At 37.0% G+C, this 12417-nt stretch overlaps 1 protein-coding gene across 1 annotated transcript in view; it reads right to left on the bottom strand.

Annotated features, from left to right (window-relative positions):
- Window positions 1–9902: 9902 nt before the first annotated feature.
- The window catches only part of nudcd1 (NudC domain containing 1), a 58268-nt gene continuing 55753 nt past the window's right edge, over window positions 9903–12417 (bottom strand). Inside the window, exons 9-10 of the mRNA XM_006635638.3 lie at window positions 10799–10958; window positions 9903–10509 (exon numbers count right to left, since the gene is read on the bottom strand). Coding sequence (XP_006635701.2) covers window positions 10217–10509; window positions 10799–10958 — 453 coding nt within the window. The 3' untranslated portion in view covers window positions 9903–10216. The remainder of the gene's footprint in view (window positions 10510–10798; window positions 10959–12417) is intronic.

A 12417-nucleotide genomic window follows, 5' to 3' on the forward strand; every position in this document is an offset into this window, starting at 1 on the left:
GATGGCCTCTGGAGCCCAAGGATGGAAGAGCAATCAGGATTGTGATTCAAACCCAAGCCTCCAGGGGAGACCACAGCCTATACACAGCCCAGATGACTGCTCAGCCATCCTGATTATGCTTTCTAGTGTGAAAGAAACTGAGGAAAAGCTTGCATTCCAACTTGACACCTGTAATGATAATAGGAAGCTAACCTACCGATTTCGGCTATTCAGCTCTAGAACAGTATTTCCTTTACCAGTTTATCTTGTTCTTGATTTTTTTCTGGAATTACAACAGAAGCTTTCATTGTCATTTTGATCCCAAGCCAGAAGAGCACAGTGCCAAAAAAGGGAAGATTTCCTGTAGAACATCTGCCTTCAAATACATATAAGTTGAATCCTTGTTTATGAATTGTTACAGTACCTCATTCATAGTGAACAAGGTGACATTAGCATATTTGCTTACAAAAACGACAAAAAAAAAGAAAAAAATGTAATTAACAAAGATAACGAATTAACAGAAGTGTGTGAGGAGGATCTCAGTCTGCCAGCTTCCTGTAGCTAAGCAACATAAGTGCATATGAAAGCTTCAATCACATCCCACCATTCTCCCTCTTATCTCCTTTCTCAAATTTATACTGGATCCTTCACTATATAAAAAAATATCCTAAAATGTTCCATAACATTCTGGCAACCATGCCAGTGATCAAAGGCTTACATGATGTACAGACAGTCCTGGCCAGCAAAGCACTTGTGTTCCCAATAACACTTTGATGCAATTAGCTTTGTCCGTAACCACCAAAGGGGCGTTTCAAGCAACAGATATGAAGATGGCTCAGAGAGATGGCACTGGAGATGATGTACAGTCAACTGGTGGGAGGCAGGATTGAGAAAGGAGTTATAGGATAACTAGTAGAGAGTGGAATGGGTTGTTCATTAAAGTTGTTTATATTCTGGCTTTCCAGGGATGAGCTCTGTGGGTGTCTTCATGTTCTGCGAATCCAGTTATATTAGTTTAAACATTTTTAAAGAGAGGAGAACAGAAAGTATAACAGGCAACTCCCTCATGGTATTGGTGGTACCCCACCCTTTTTTCGAAAGCTTCTATTCTTAGGGTTTTCCATAAGCTCTTTTCACCCAAGGGAATCACAGGCATGGATTAGGTAGCTACAGTACTATGGAGAAATCATGCAAGCAGGATGTGTCCCATTAATCTGCAGAACTCCAAACCTCAAATGTGCTAGAAGTCCTGGAATGAGCAAAATACAGTATATAGAATGTGAATTCCCTGTTTAGAATCTATGATTGTTTAAAATTGAACAGGGAGCTGGCCCAAAATGTGTGTGTCTTTCCACCAGATGTCAAGTCATAATCAATTGCGTAATTATGGATCCAGAATCCAATATCAAATGTTTATGGGGAGTACTAAAATAGATCGATCACATAGGTCAAATCAAAAGACTGGAATATCTTCAAGTGGACACTAAGACTCAGGAGTTTGAAGCTGGAGCCAGACGGACACTGATTGCAAAACAAAGCTGCAAAAGTAAAAATGTAAATTCAGCAGAGCAAGAGTGGATAATTTGATGTCCATACATTTCCGTTTCAAGTTGAGTTTGGACATTTGAGTATCTCATTTCTCTCACTACCTTAAAGGAGGAGAAAGAGGAATGATGGAAATGAAGAAACTGAAGGACAAAGGAAGCACTTCTATTTTTTGTTCTGGGGACACAAGAGTAGAATTACGAAAAGGTGTCCCGCAGTTCAGGTCTGCAAATACCTATTCAAAAATGTCAAAAGAGTATAAATAAATCTCAATACAAACAAAGATAAAGTGTTTAACCTGAAGTACAGTTAGAGGTTAGAAAAATATGAAAGCAGTAATGCTAACTTTGACCATTTTACAGTATATTACAGTTTGACAGAGCACCAAGGTAATAAATATAGTTGATAGATAAGGTATTATAATGTGGCTCATTTGACATAAGAAAAATGTTTATAAATGATTTAATTAATAAAGAATCAGGCATAAATATTCAACAGAAATATTCAGTTGTCATATCTTCTTCATTTTACCCTGTTAATATTTTTACTTCCAAGATAGAAATGAATTATCTCTAGCACAGAAACAAAACAAAAATCTATTTTGGGATTTTCCTCTCTGTGAAACACTGGTACGGAGTAAGCAACATCCAGTCTCTTGAGCTTCTGAGTTCATTAATTATTGCAGATAAGACTTGTTTCATCCTTGTATAATTCAGCACAAAGACATTATATCACAAATGAGGCACATTCTGAAGAACAATTCATTAAATATGTCAAAAAATAATTCTGCCTGCACACAGATAAGAAAAGTCAGTGATTTCCGAGAACAATGTGTCTTAATGCCCAAATCCTGACCTTATCCTTACTTGTACAACCTCCTTATCTTGTACTTCAATTTCTCCTGAAGGACATCAGCGGTGTAAACTGAATTACATTAACAAACTGTAAGAAGTGCCAGCATGTGCACCCATTTTTGACATATTTTGAAGAATATTTTAAAAAACTTTCTACGTTTAAATGAAAAAGCATTCCCACAGAAAGGTAGTCCTAGACATGGGGCATTCTTTCAGTCAGCACCTGTTTAAGACCCAGAAATCAGAGCTGATTTGTCTTCTTATCCCTGTATGTAGTTCATTTAATTCATTAAGACCTGAGATCGGGGCACTCTAGGACCAGGGCTGCCTACACATGCCGTAGAAAGGTCGATATGATAAAATATTTCAGAATTCATGTCAGATTCTAGCACAGGCGTATCTCACAGTGCAATGCAAAGGGCATTGACAATCTCAGAACTGGGCATAAAATATATGATAGGTTTATTCCATGCTGAAAAAAAGAAGAAAGAAAACACAACGTTTCTGCCGTGGAGCCTTCTTCAGCCTTCTCCTCCACGGCCGAAACGTTGCGTTTTCTTTTTTTTTTTCCAGCATGGAATAAACCTATTACTTATTCCTTTGCAGCCTATGCATGCTGACGCAGCTCCCCACCTGAACTCTAAAATATATGACTGTCTTTGCTTCTCTCCTGTGAGCGCAGCAGTGAGAGAGGTAAAATGGCAAAGCGACAGAGCCACGCTGGAAAACATGAACGGAATAAAAATTGGAACTATATCTTTTGAGAAAAGGAATCACAGATATTGAACAGGCAGAAATGGTTTTATTTTGTTAAATAAGTTGTATGCAACAATCAATAGCTTTAATTTTAACTTGTGCTGCTGTCCTTGGCAGTTTGGATGATCTGCCTGTTGAAACGATGCCATGATAAATAAAAATAAAATAGCCCTCTTATGATGTGCTCATAGATAATCCTAATGTAGATCCCTAATTGTGAAAAAAATGAAAGGGTTTAAAGCAAAAAATATTAGGACTAAATCATACACTTAACACATAATATTTCAAATAATGTATTAAGCCTCCATGCCTACTGGCATATTTCAAATAAATGTGTCTTAGCAACAGAGTTCAAAATTATATTTCTTTGACTCCTTTCTGCAGATAGTAACTGTGGTTATGAGTGGGTATTCCTTTGTATTTCTGTTCAATTAACATGTCTCCTGGTTGAGTTAACTTAGAAAACAGCCTAGATGGGTTTAATGGATACTTCTGGAAAAATATAATTACAGACAAATAATAAAAAAGTGTTTCTATCTACAGCCCATGGAACAGCTTGTGGAGCTCCGATCCCCTTTGGGAATTAAAGACTCAGGATCAAGGTACCACTGCTTTATTTATTTTACCCTCAGCTGATTCAACTAACGAGAAATGAAAAGCTACTAGCCCCAGAGACTCTGCATTGATAACAGCAGCCAACATTTCACTCATCCATCTACCGAAGTGGTGGTGAAGCATATTTAACTTGAGAGCTTATATAAGAAGCAAATAAAGATCAATTCAGAGACTTTAAATCCTTTCTTTATTGCTATAGCGCTAGTGGATGACTAGGAATGAGTGTTCTGTATGGCTTTGCTCCTTGCACCACTTTAAAACCCAGGAATCCATGTGCATAATCTTGAAAAGTAAAAGCTCTATTTGAAGGTGGCACGTCCATTTTTCCATTATCAAAGCTTATGCATCTGCTGAGAATCTATTGGTGTTTTCAAAGCTTAGTGATGCTTCTATTTTGTGATATTTTGCAGAGATTCAAATATATTACAGAAAAAATAACACTGAAAAATACATCCCATTTTGTGCCACATCCTAGCTTTATTTTGAAATAAGGGATCAAGCAAAGTGCAATAATAATTAAACAAAGCTGGTATGGACATCTTTGTTTACTTTGGATTTCCCTTAAAGTTTCTTTAATTAACACTTTTAAAGCTGCAATGTGTACAAGTATTTGATTGCAAACAAAACACTAATCACATTGAGAAACTTTCCTCTTCATGTCCTTCTTTTATTAGTAAAATTGCATCTTCTATAGAAAGAGAGACCCTGGATTTAATAGTCTTACAGTATTTATTTGCCATTTTAAAATTAGGGATTACAAACTTGCTTTCTAATTGTTCATAACATCTAATAGACCACTTTATCACAATGCTGGAATGGTAGCATGAATGTGTCGTGTGAAACCTTATTTTCTGATTTGTGTTATCTGTTTTGTATTTTGTGTTAATGATCCATCTGAGAGGACAGGGGTGCAGAAGAGGTTAAATATTTTACCCGTTTTTCTGCAAACCAAAGAAACTAAAACAGTTTGATCCTCCTGCATTGGCTATGATTTTGGCTGTACTGGAGCACTCCATTATACAGCAGGCAGAGCTTGTGACAACTGGGATTTCTATGATAGCTGCAAACTGTCAGATGTCAAGTTTTCAGCAGTTCTTCTCAAATACTGGAGATGGTCTCAAATAAGCAATGTAAGAAAAAAGAAACAATGAATTCTCACATAGAGAATATTGGAACGTCTGATCACAGCATCATAATATCCACATAGCTGGCTTGCCAGAGGGAATTTATTGCACTCAAGATATACTGTATGGAGACCACACTTCTGGAAGCCACAGCAAGCCCTGTGTCCAGAAGTGGACAGCCCCTTAGAAAAGGAAATGGGCCACCCTGCTCAATTTCCTTAACAAAGAGATCCGTGCTTCCTTTTTATCCAGAATTCAGCCTGGTGACAGCCTTGTAGTCTTGTGGTGGGAGCGACATACAGTGCGCAAGAGTGAGGTGATCAAAGAGTAAAGCAGGCATCCATTTTTTTTTCTGCTGTACCCCACAGTGAAATCAAATCCTCCATGCTGGTGGATAGCATCTGTCTACCACACCACAGGAGGCAGAGGAGTAGATCACAGTGAAGTGGATTGCTGCACCAATTTTAACAGAGTAGACTTTTATCTTCTTTTTCTCTTTCAAGTATGCTAGTGTTTTTTTCGATAATATGGCTGTGCACATAGGTAAGATCAGACATACATGTGTCACCTCCACTGTTTCTTTTGTGTATGCTTTCCCTTGTTAAAACAGCCTTTTGTACTGAGGTACAAAAGACAGAAACGGAGGAAACACGCTTATTTGGAACTTTTACATTTACTGTTGCATTCAATACATGTAACTTACAATCCTGGGTGCATTTGAAATTTGTTTTAGGGATTTCTAAAGGTGGGACTGTATTCTTATTGTTTTTCTTTTATGAAAGATCATTTTTTTGCTTTGATGTGTTTGAATGTGATGAGGGGGAGAAGATGTTCATGTTTTGGCTCTTGGGTTTGAAAAGAGGAAGGAATTGGAAAATGAGAGATTTCTAGTTGGGGTCCCATTTCTTTGGAAGGCAGATTCCCAGTTCTGTTGCTCAGAATGGGGTATGGTTGGGGGGCCTTTTAAACAGTAAGGTTAGAAAAATCATTTCTGTTGCTGTTGGTCTGTCACTTCATTTTACTATACAGCTGCTGTATGTACATTATCTATTCAATTATTGATATTATTTATTAACCTTTGACATCAGAATTGATCTTTGATACCCATAATTACTGTTTCTGCCTTGTATGGATTTCAGTGAGCATTGGCAAAATAGGTGTTTTATTTTTGTACTTTCTGGAAGTGGTTTTTAACATTTCTCCCAGTGAGAAACTATTTGAAATAAGCAAATGGATGATCCTTGCTTTGGTAAAAGTGAATGAGAGAATATGAAGAGAGGAAAAGGGATAAATGTAGAGGAAATGTCATAAGTATGTATTCGAATTGTATTGTTACATTGTTCCGCATAATCTTAATAATGTTAATTTCTTTTCACTTTGTGAAAATCAAGAGAAAAGTACTAGATATTGTACCTGTATTCCAGTTGCATACATTTATGACAGAGGCGTGACTACATCTGCTATAGAGGTGTTTATTAGTAAAGGTTGAATGAATAAACAATCAGAGAGGGGTTGCCGATTGTGTAATAATTTATCAAAGTAGGGAGTATTCTTTAGCTAGGCACACAGTACAGAAAAATATTGCAGGGTTGTTACTTAACCAATAAAAGACACACAAAGGACCTGGTCCCTCTTCTGAACGCCAGCACGTACAATTTGGCCCCATGATGTGAAAAACAGCAAATGAATGTCGTGAGCACTCTAAGGTCAATGAGCCTTTTCTGTTACATTGCAGCTGGGACCTGTGACATTGAAAGATTAGAAATTGACCGATAGACGGTACTGTGCCAAGTATTTTAGCTTCTATTAACAGTTACAATTCTAAGCCTTTCTTCACTGCTACAAAGGGTTTCATTTTCCTTCAGGGATATTCATTTATTTAAGCTAAGTGTACCTTTAAAAACCTTTGCAAAAAGAAGAGTGCCACACAACTTCCTCCAAACTGCCATAGAACCCCTTTAATGCCGACCTTGTTAAACCTTGTTTGGTTTGCACTTTTTTCCATCATGTGTAGCACTCAAACGCACACAAGAGACCTTAAAAATTACATCATCTGAAACTAGGAGAATATATTTGAAGTTTTTTTTTAATGGAAAAAAAATATCCCTTTAAAAGTTTCTTTGTCAAAGTATTTTTTTCTTGATTGTGTGTCCATGGAAGGTCAGGAGGTGGTAGATCTGATCTAAAAGAGAAGAATATTTCATGATATTGTGTACAGGTAAGCGGTAACAAATGGAAAGACCTAGATAAACAAGGGAAAATGAAGGTATAATGAAATTTGAAAGCAACCATGGGGTGTCGCTCATTAATTAATTAAAGAAATCACAACCCAGCAAGCTTACAGTCTAGTATAAAAATCCTGAAAATGTTTGGAAATTATGGCTAGCATTACTGTTAGAGGAAAGCCCAGTGACAGAGAAAGAGGAGTAATTGTTGGAGCACATTTGGCAGGAGCTTCAATGATCAAGACAGCTCCACTTACTGATGTTTCATAGGCAAATATGTCTAAGGTGATGTCAGGTTGCGGTGCATGAATCTCTCATTAACACCTGCAATGCAAGTTTGTAACGTAAAAAACACAGACAGTGGACTACTGAGCAGTTAGAAATGCGATATGATCAGATGAATTATATTTCACCATGCGCTCATCAAAGGTGTGGCAGCACATGCGACATCGACTCAAAGCAGTGAAGGACTGTGGTCTGGTGGTTCTGTACTTTAGTGGGCTGCAGTTTCCTGAAGGGATTGGACGTACTCTTTCCAAGATCACACTATGTGACGGTACTGAAGGATCATCTTCACCCCATGTTGCAGAGTTTCATACCTGCCCGGAGAGGTGATTTCCAGGATGATGATTACCGCTTCCACAGAGCATGTGTGGTTACCCAGTGGTTTGATAAAGATATTATGGTGTTGAGTCACCAGATCATAGCACAGTTGAGCTTTTGTGGAATATTCTTGAGCAATGCCTGAGACAGCACTATAGACTTCCATCAAACAGGTGGCAGTTGATTGACTGTCTCCTGGAAGAATGGTGTTGCATCCATTTTGAGAAGGTGCTATATAAAATAAAGTTTATTATTATTATTATACCTCCTACAAAATTCCAGGCACTGGTAAACTTTATGGCAAACACAAGCCATACTGATTGCACATAGTGGCCCAGCACTCTAACAAGTGACTTTACACTTTTTTTGGTCAACTACATGTATAGTACAACTACTGTATACCACTATCACATTTTTCACTTACAGGATAAATTTAATATTTTCTCCTCCTTCTTACTTACATCCTTCATTGCAGAACAATCTAAAAGCTGTTGCAATAAAGAGACTTCTGTATTGGAGGCTCCATGGAGTTTGGCAAATTTGCAAAAACCTAGTATTTTGCAAGATGTTTACTTAAGTAAATTATGTGTAAGAAATGTATTTAGAAAGCACACCGAGTAAAGTACACAAAAACACCTACATTCCCAGGATTAGTGGTTCCATTATGCAAATGTTTCATTGAACACAAACCATGCATTAATCAGTTTAGGACAATGCCACTTATCCTCTTTGAAAAAAGCACAGCTTAGAGTTTTATGGCGTGACATGCAAATCTGATTTAAAACAAGGCGAGTAGTTAATAATCCCATTATTATGAAGGGAAAATGAGAAAACAAAAACAAAGACGACAACAATACCTCTGTTTTTCTTGAGTGTTTAATGGTATCACTGTTTTTATGAGAAAAAAAACTTTCAAAATATACACCAGATGTGTACATACTGTAAAAGGGAAGGCTTTTTTGTGAATTACGCTGTACACATCAGGATACTGCTTCACTTCTTCAAAACTGTGAATAACCCTTATTTTTCCCAAGGATAAGAAAATCACAACAATGGTAGACTTAATTATATTAAAAGTAGTAAAACACCAAAACAAAATACGATTTAACCAGTGCAAACTCATCCATTTAGCTCTTACGTTTATGTACTGTACAATATAAGCCCTGATCTGCAATACCCTCTTTATAAAATCAGTAAAATACCAACTGTAACCCCCGACACTTCTACTTTGCTTCACCCAATAGATCAGATTTATCATTATTCCTTTCGTTAATGTCTCCCAGATTACTCATAAAATCAAACCCTCTTCTAACCCTGTTAAGACTCCATTATGATCCGTCAACTTCGTTCCTGTTCTCCAGCTGCAGTATTCACTGTTGGCAAAACTCAATTTAGTCAATGTAATGCCGTGCATTTAGGTTGACATCAGTCATTGCTGTGGAGTTGGTAGTTTAGTAGCTGAACAGTTAATTTTTCAGTTTCAGTGCAGAGTTATTAGTATATTAAGTAAGCATTTTCGTTGAGTCATGGATGTCATGCTTTTCACTTGTGATGTTGAACAAATGAATGCTATCACTTATTCACTATTTTCCATGTATACCAGTTTGTACATGAAAGGCAAATACATGCAGCTGCATAGATTCATGTGCTTAATCAAGAGATAAAACTGTAACAAAACTACATATGCATACAAGCAATGGGGATGAAAAAAAATCAGAGGTATTCTGTGTTTGAATATGTTTGCTAAAATTACTCACAAATAGATGTACTTGGGATATTCAGTACACAATATATATGGTGAAAAACTAAAACTATTACAATAAACACTTCTGCCTGTAGGCTTTGCTGTTCAAGGTTGTCGTCATTAACTTAAACACCTTCACACAAAGATATTTACACTTGGAACTTTTTTTAATTACAAAAATAATCCAAATACATCCATGGACGTATGTTTAAACAGTTCATCTTAATCTTTTATTCAGACATAAATAAAGGTTTTATGTTTAAAATATGAGAAGGTGGACCAACCTAGTGGATTCACCAACTTTTTCTTGGAACTGTAGAATACAGATGTGTAACATGTAGTGATAGTATCTGGTAAAAAAAAGTGCTTTATTCCTGCTGTATCGAGATGAACAAATTGCATAAATATAATAAACAATTAATAGAAGAAATATGAAAGAAACACACTGAAAGTACTGTTATGTTTGATCATTTTTATTCAACCATATTTTGTCCCCACAATTAGACTTACATTATTGTTTTGGTTCATTATAAGAGACGCTCTGAAAGCTATTGAAGCACCTAGCTTCAATGTCCAGAGGCCATGTATATGTCATCAGTGTTAAAATAACTGATTTTAGCTTTGGAACATGATAAAAAAATGCAATCTGACTGTTTTGCAATCAAACACATCTATGGCTATTACAAAGATTTACACCTGACGTATACACATTTCTAATTTGCTTTTTTTTTTAAACTCGAAAAAGGAATCCAACAGTAGTGTATACACTATTTATTGTTCATTATTGACCTTGATCACAAACAGATTCTTGGATGTTAAAACAAATAACCTCTCATTTGTTGCTCTGAATCCCAGAACAGTATCACTGGAATCCAGGCTTGCAACCTGTTGCTTAGCAACCTGTCCAACTTGTCTTCCTTGCTTCCTGTTGTACAGCACTGTAGACACAGGGGAAGGCTGGCGGTATATAAATACTCGACGCAAGCACTCACACAGCGCAGCGTAAGAATAGTTTGGCGCACATGTTGAGAACTTTTTATCCCGCTTCGATGCTTGAACATACCCTGCAAACACAAGACAGCACATCAACAAAACCTCTGCAAATGTCAAGATGCATGACTCACCACCTAAAAAGGTACAGAGTTTCAATAAAGCAGCTGCATGTTTAGTATTTTTGTGGAAATGCAAAACTATAGCTTTCACATTATTACATTATTCAGTGAGCAGGATGGGCTGAATAGCCTCCTATCATTTGTAACCTTATTATGTTCTTATGAACTGACTGGATCCATTAAAGGAGGGGTCTCGAGGTACTCCGGTACAGCACCCACAAGTATCTAAGGGTTTGCTCACCTAAGGCGTTGAAAGTGGCCGCATGTTCCCACATGTTATCCTGCTCGTTAGCGTGGGGCTGCCACAGCAAGGCATCAACATCGTGGCGCAGGCAGAAACAAGGCATCTCGGATGGGCTGACGTCAACAGTGAATAGGTACTGGTGGCTTCCGAGATTAACCTGATCGAGGAGAAAAAGATGGTAAACGCTACTCTCATAAGTCAAAAATCAACATCTTGCTTAAAACATTCTATAATCCCAAAAAAACTTTACAGAGTACAAAGTTGTAACTGAAAACTGACAGAATTCCTGAGAACACGAGTGTCGCATTTATTCCCAGCTCTTTAAATACAAAATAAAGATTCTGCAATAACACTATTCATTGAAAGTAAAGTGGAAGCATACTGAACTATATAGAGGCCTCCAAAGAGGTCCCAGAGTCTCCTGGGTATAAAGGGAGGGAACACGTGGGAGACATTCAGTGGTACCATGCGTCACCATGATTTAGGCCAGAGAGCTCTTTAAAGAATGCAGGCAAGAGGTCACTGACTGAGGTTAGGAGGACTTTAAAACCTACCCATTTCCAACAGAGCCCAGTATTAAAACACATTTAAGATAACTAGCACTAGATAATTGATAATTTTCAAGAAGAAATCGAATTATCAAGAAGAAATGTATCTTGATACTACAAGCTACTAGACAAGCAGTTCAGTAAAACGGCCATAAGTATGAAAGCAACAACTGTTATTTTCCAGAATCCAGTGGCAAAAACTACCTAGTTAAAAGAAAACATTTATGCCAACTGGAAATATCCAACAGGCAAGGGGGATATTTATTACAGTTTGGAGATACAGTGCATCTACTGTAAGTTGAATATTGCAGTGTTCAGTAATATTGGGTCCCAAAGGAAAATGAGGACGAGTCAATTTGTTCCCATCTTCAACTTTTAAAACACTTTTGTCTGCTTATACTGAAGAATGCAGCGTTCAGTAATTAGATTCCAAAAGTCAGTCACATCAAAAGTTGTATGAAGACATGTTCTACTGGGTAAAATCGCCCTAACCCTACACTGGACTGAAATGCACACTCATTTCTGTACTATTCCTACAGCATTTTTCAGCTGATTGAACATTGGCCTAAAGAACACACCACACATTATTGAAGTTCAATTTCCAAGAGCTTTTTTCCAGTGCTTTTCATCGTTTAAGGCTCGACTGCTCGTTTTGAGGAACATTTTCCAATCTGATGGCTGGAGAGCTTCCAAGACAGATTGCAGGATTGCTGCATTGAATCCCCAGTTAGGATAAGGGCTAGCACTGCCACACAATTTAGACTTTATGTTCAGTGCTGATAATTTAATTTAGATTATTTAATTCATTAACTATTTGGAGATTACAAGAAAATTACTTTGTCTTACTAAGTAATGGTTCACTTTAAGTTTAAACATGTAATAACAATTTCATGTTCACCTTAGATTTAATCTGCAAATTCAAGAACTGTGGTTGTAAAACCTAAAATTTCACCAACTACTTTAATAGAAAATCTTGGAGGGTTAGATAACGCAAAACCAAATAAATGTAATATAGATACACTGCTGTCACTTGAAACCAAGTAATAAGAGTAATTTCGTAAGACTTAA

The sequence above is a fragment of the Lepisosteus oculatus genome, chromosome 10 (genome assembly GCF_040954835.1).
Source record: "Lepisosteus oculatus isolate fLepOcu1 chromosome 10, fLepOcu1.hap2, whole genome shotgun sequence".
Lineage (NCBI taxonomy): Eukaryota > Metazoa > Chordata > Actinopteri > Semionotiformes > Lepisosteidae > Lepisosteus > Lepisosteus oculatus.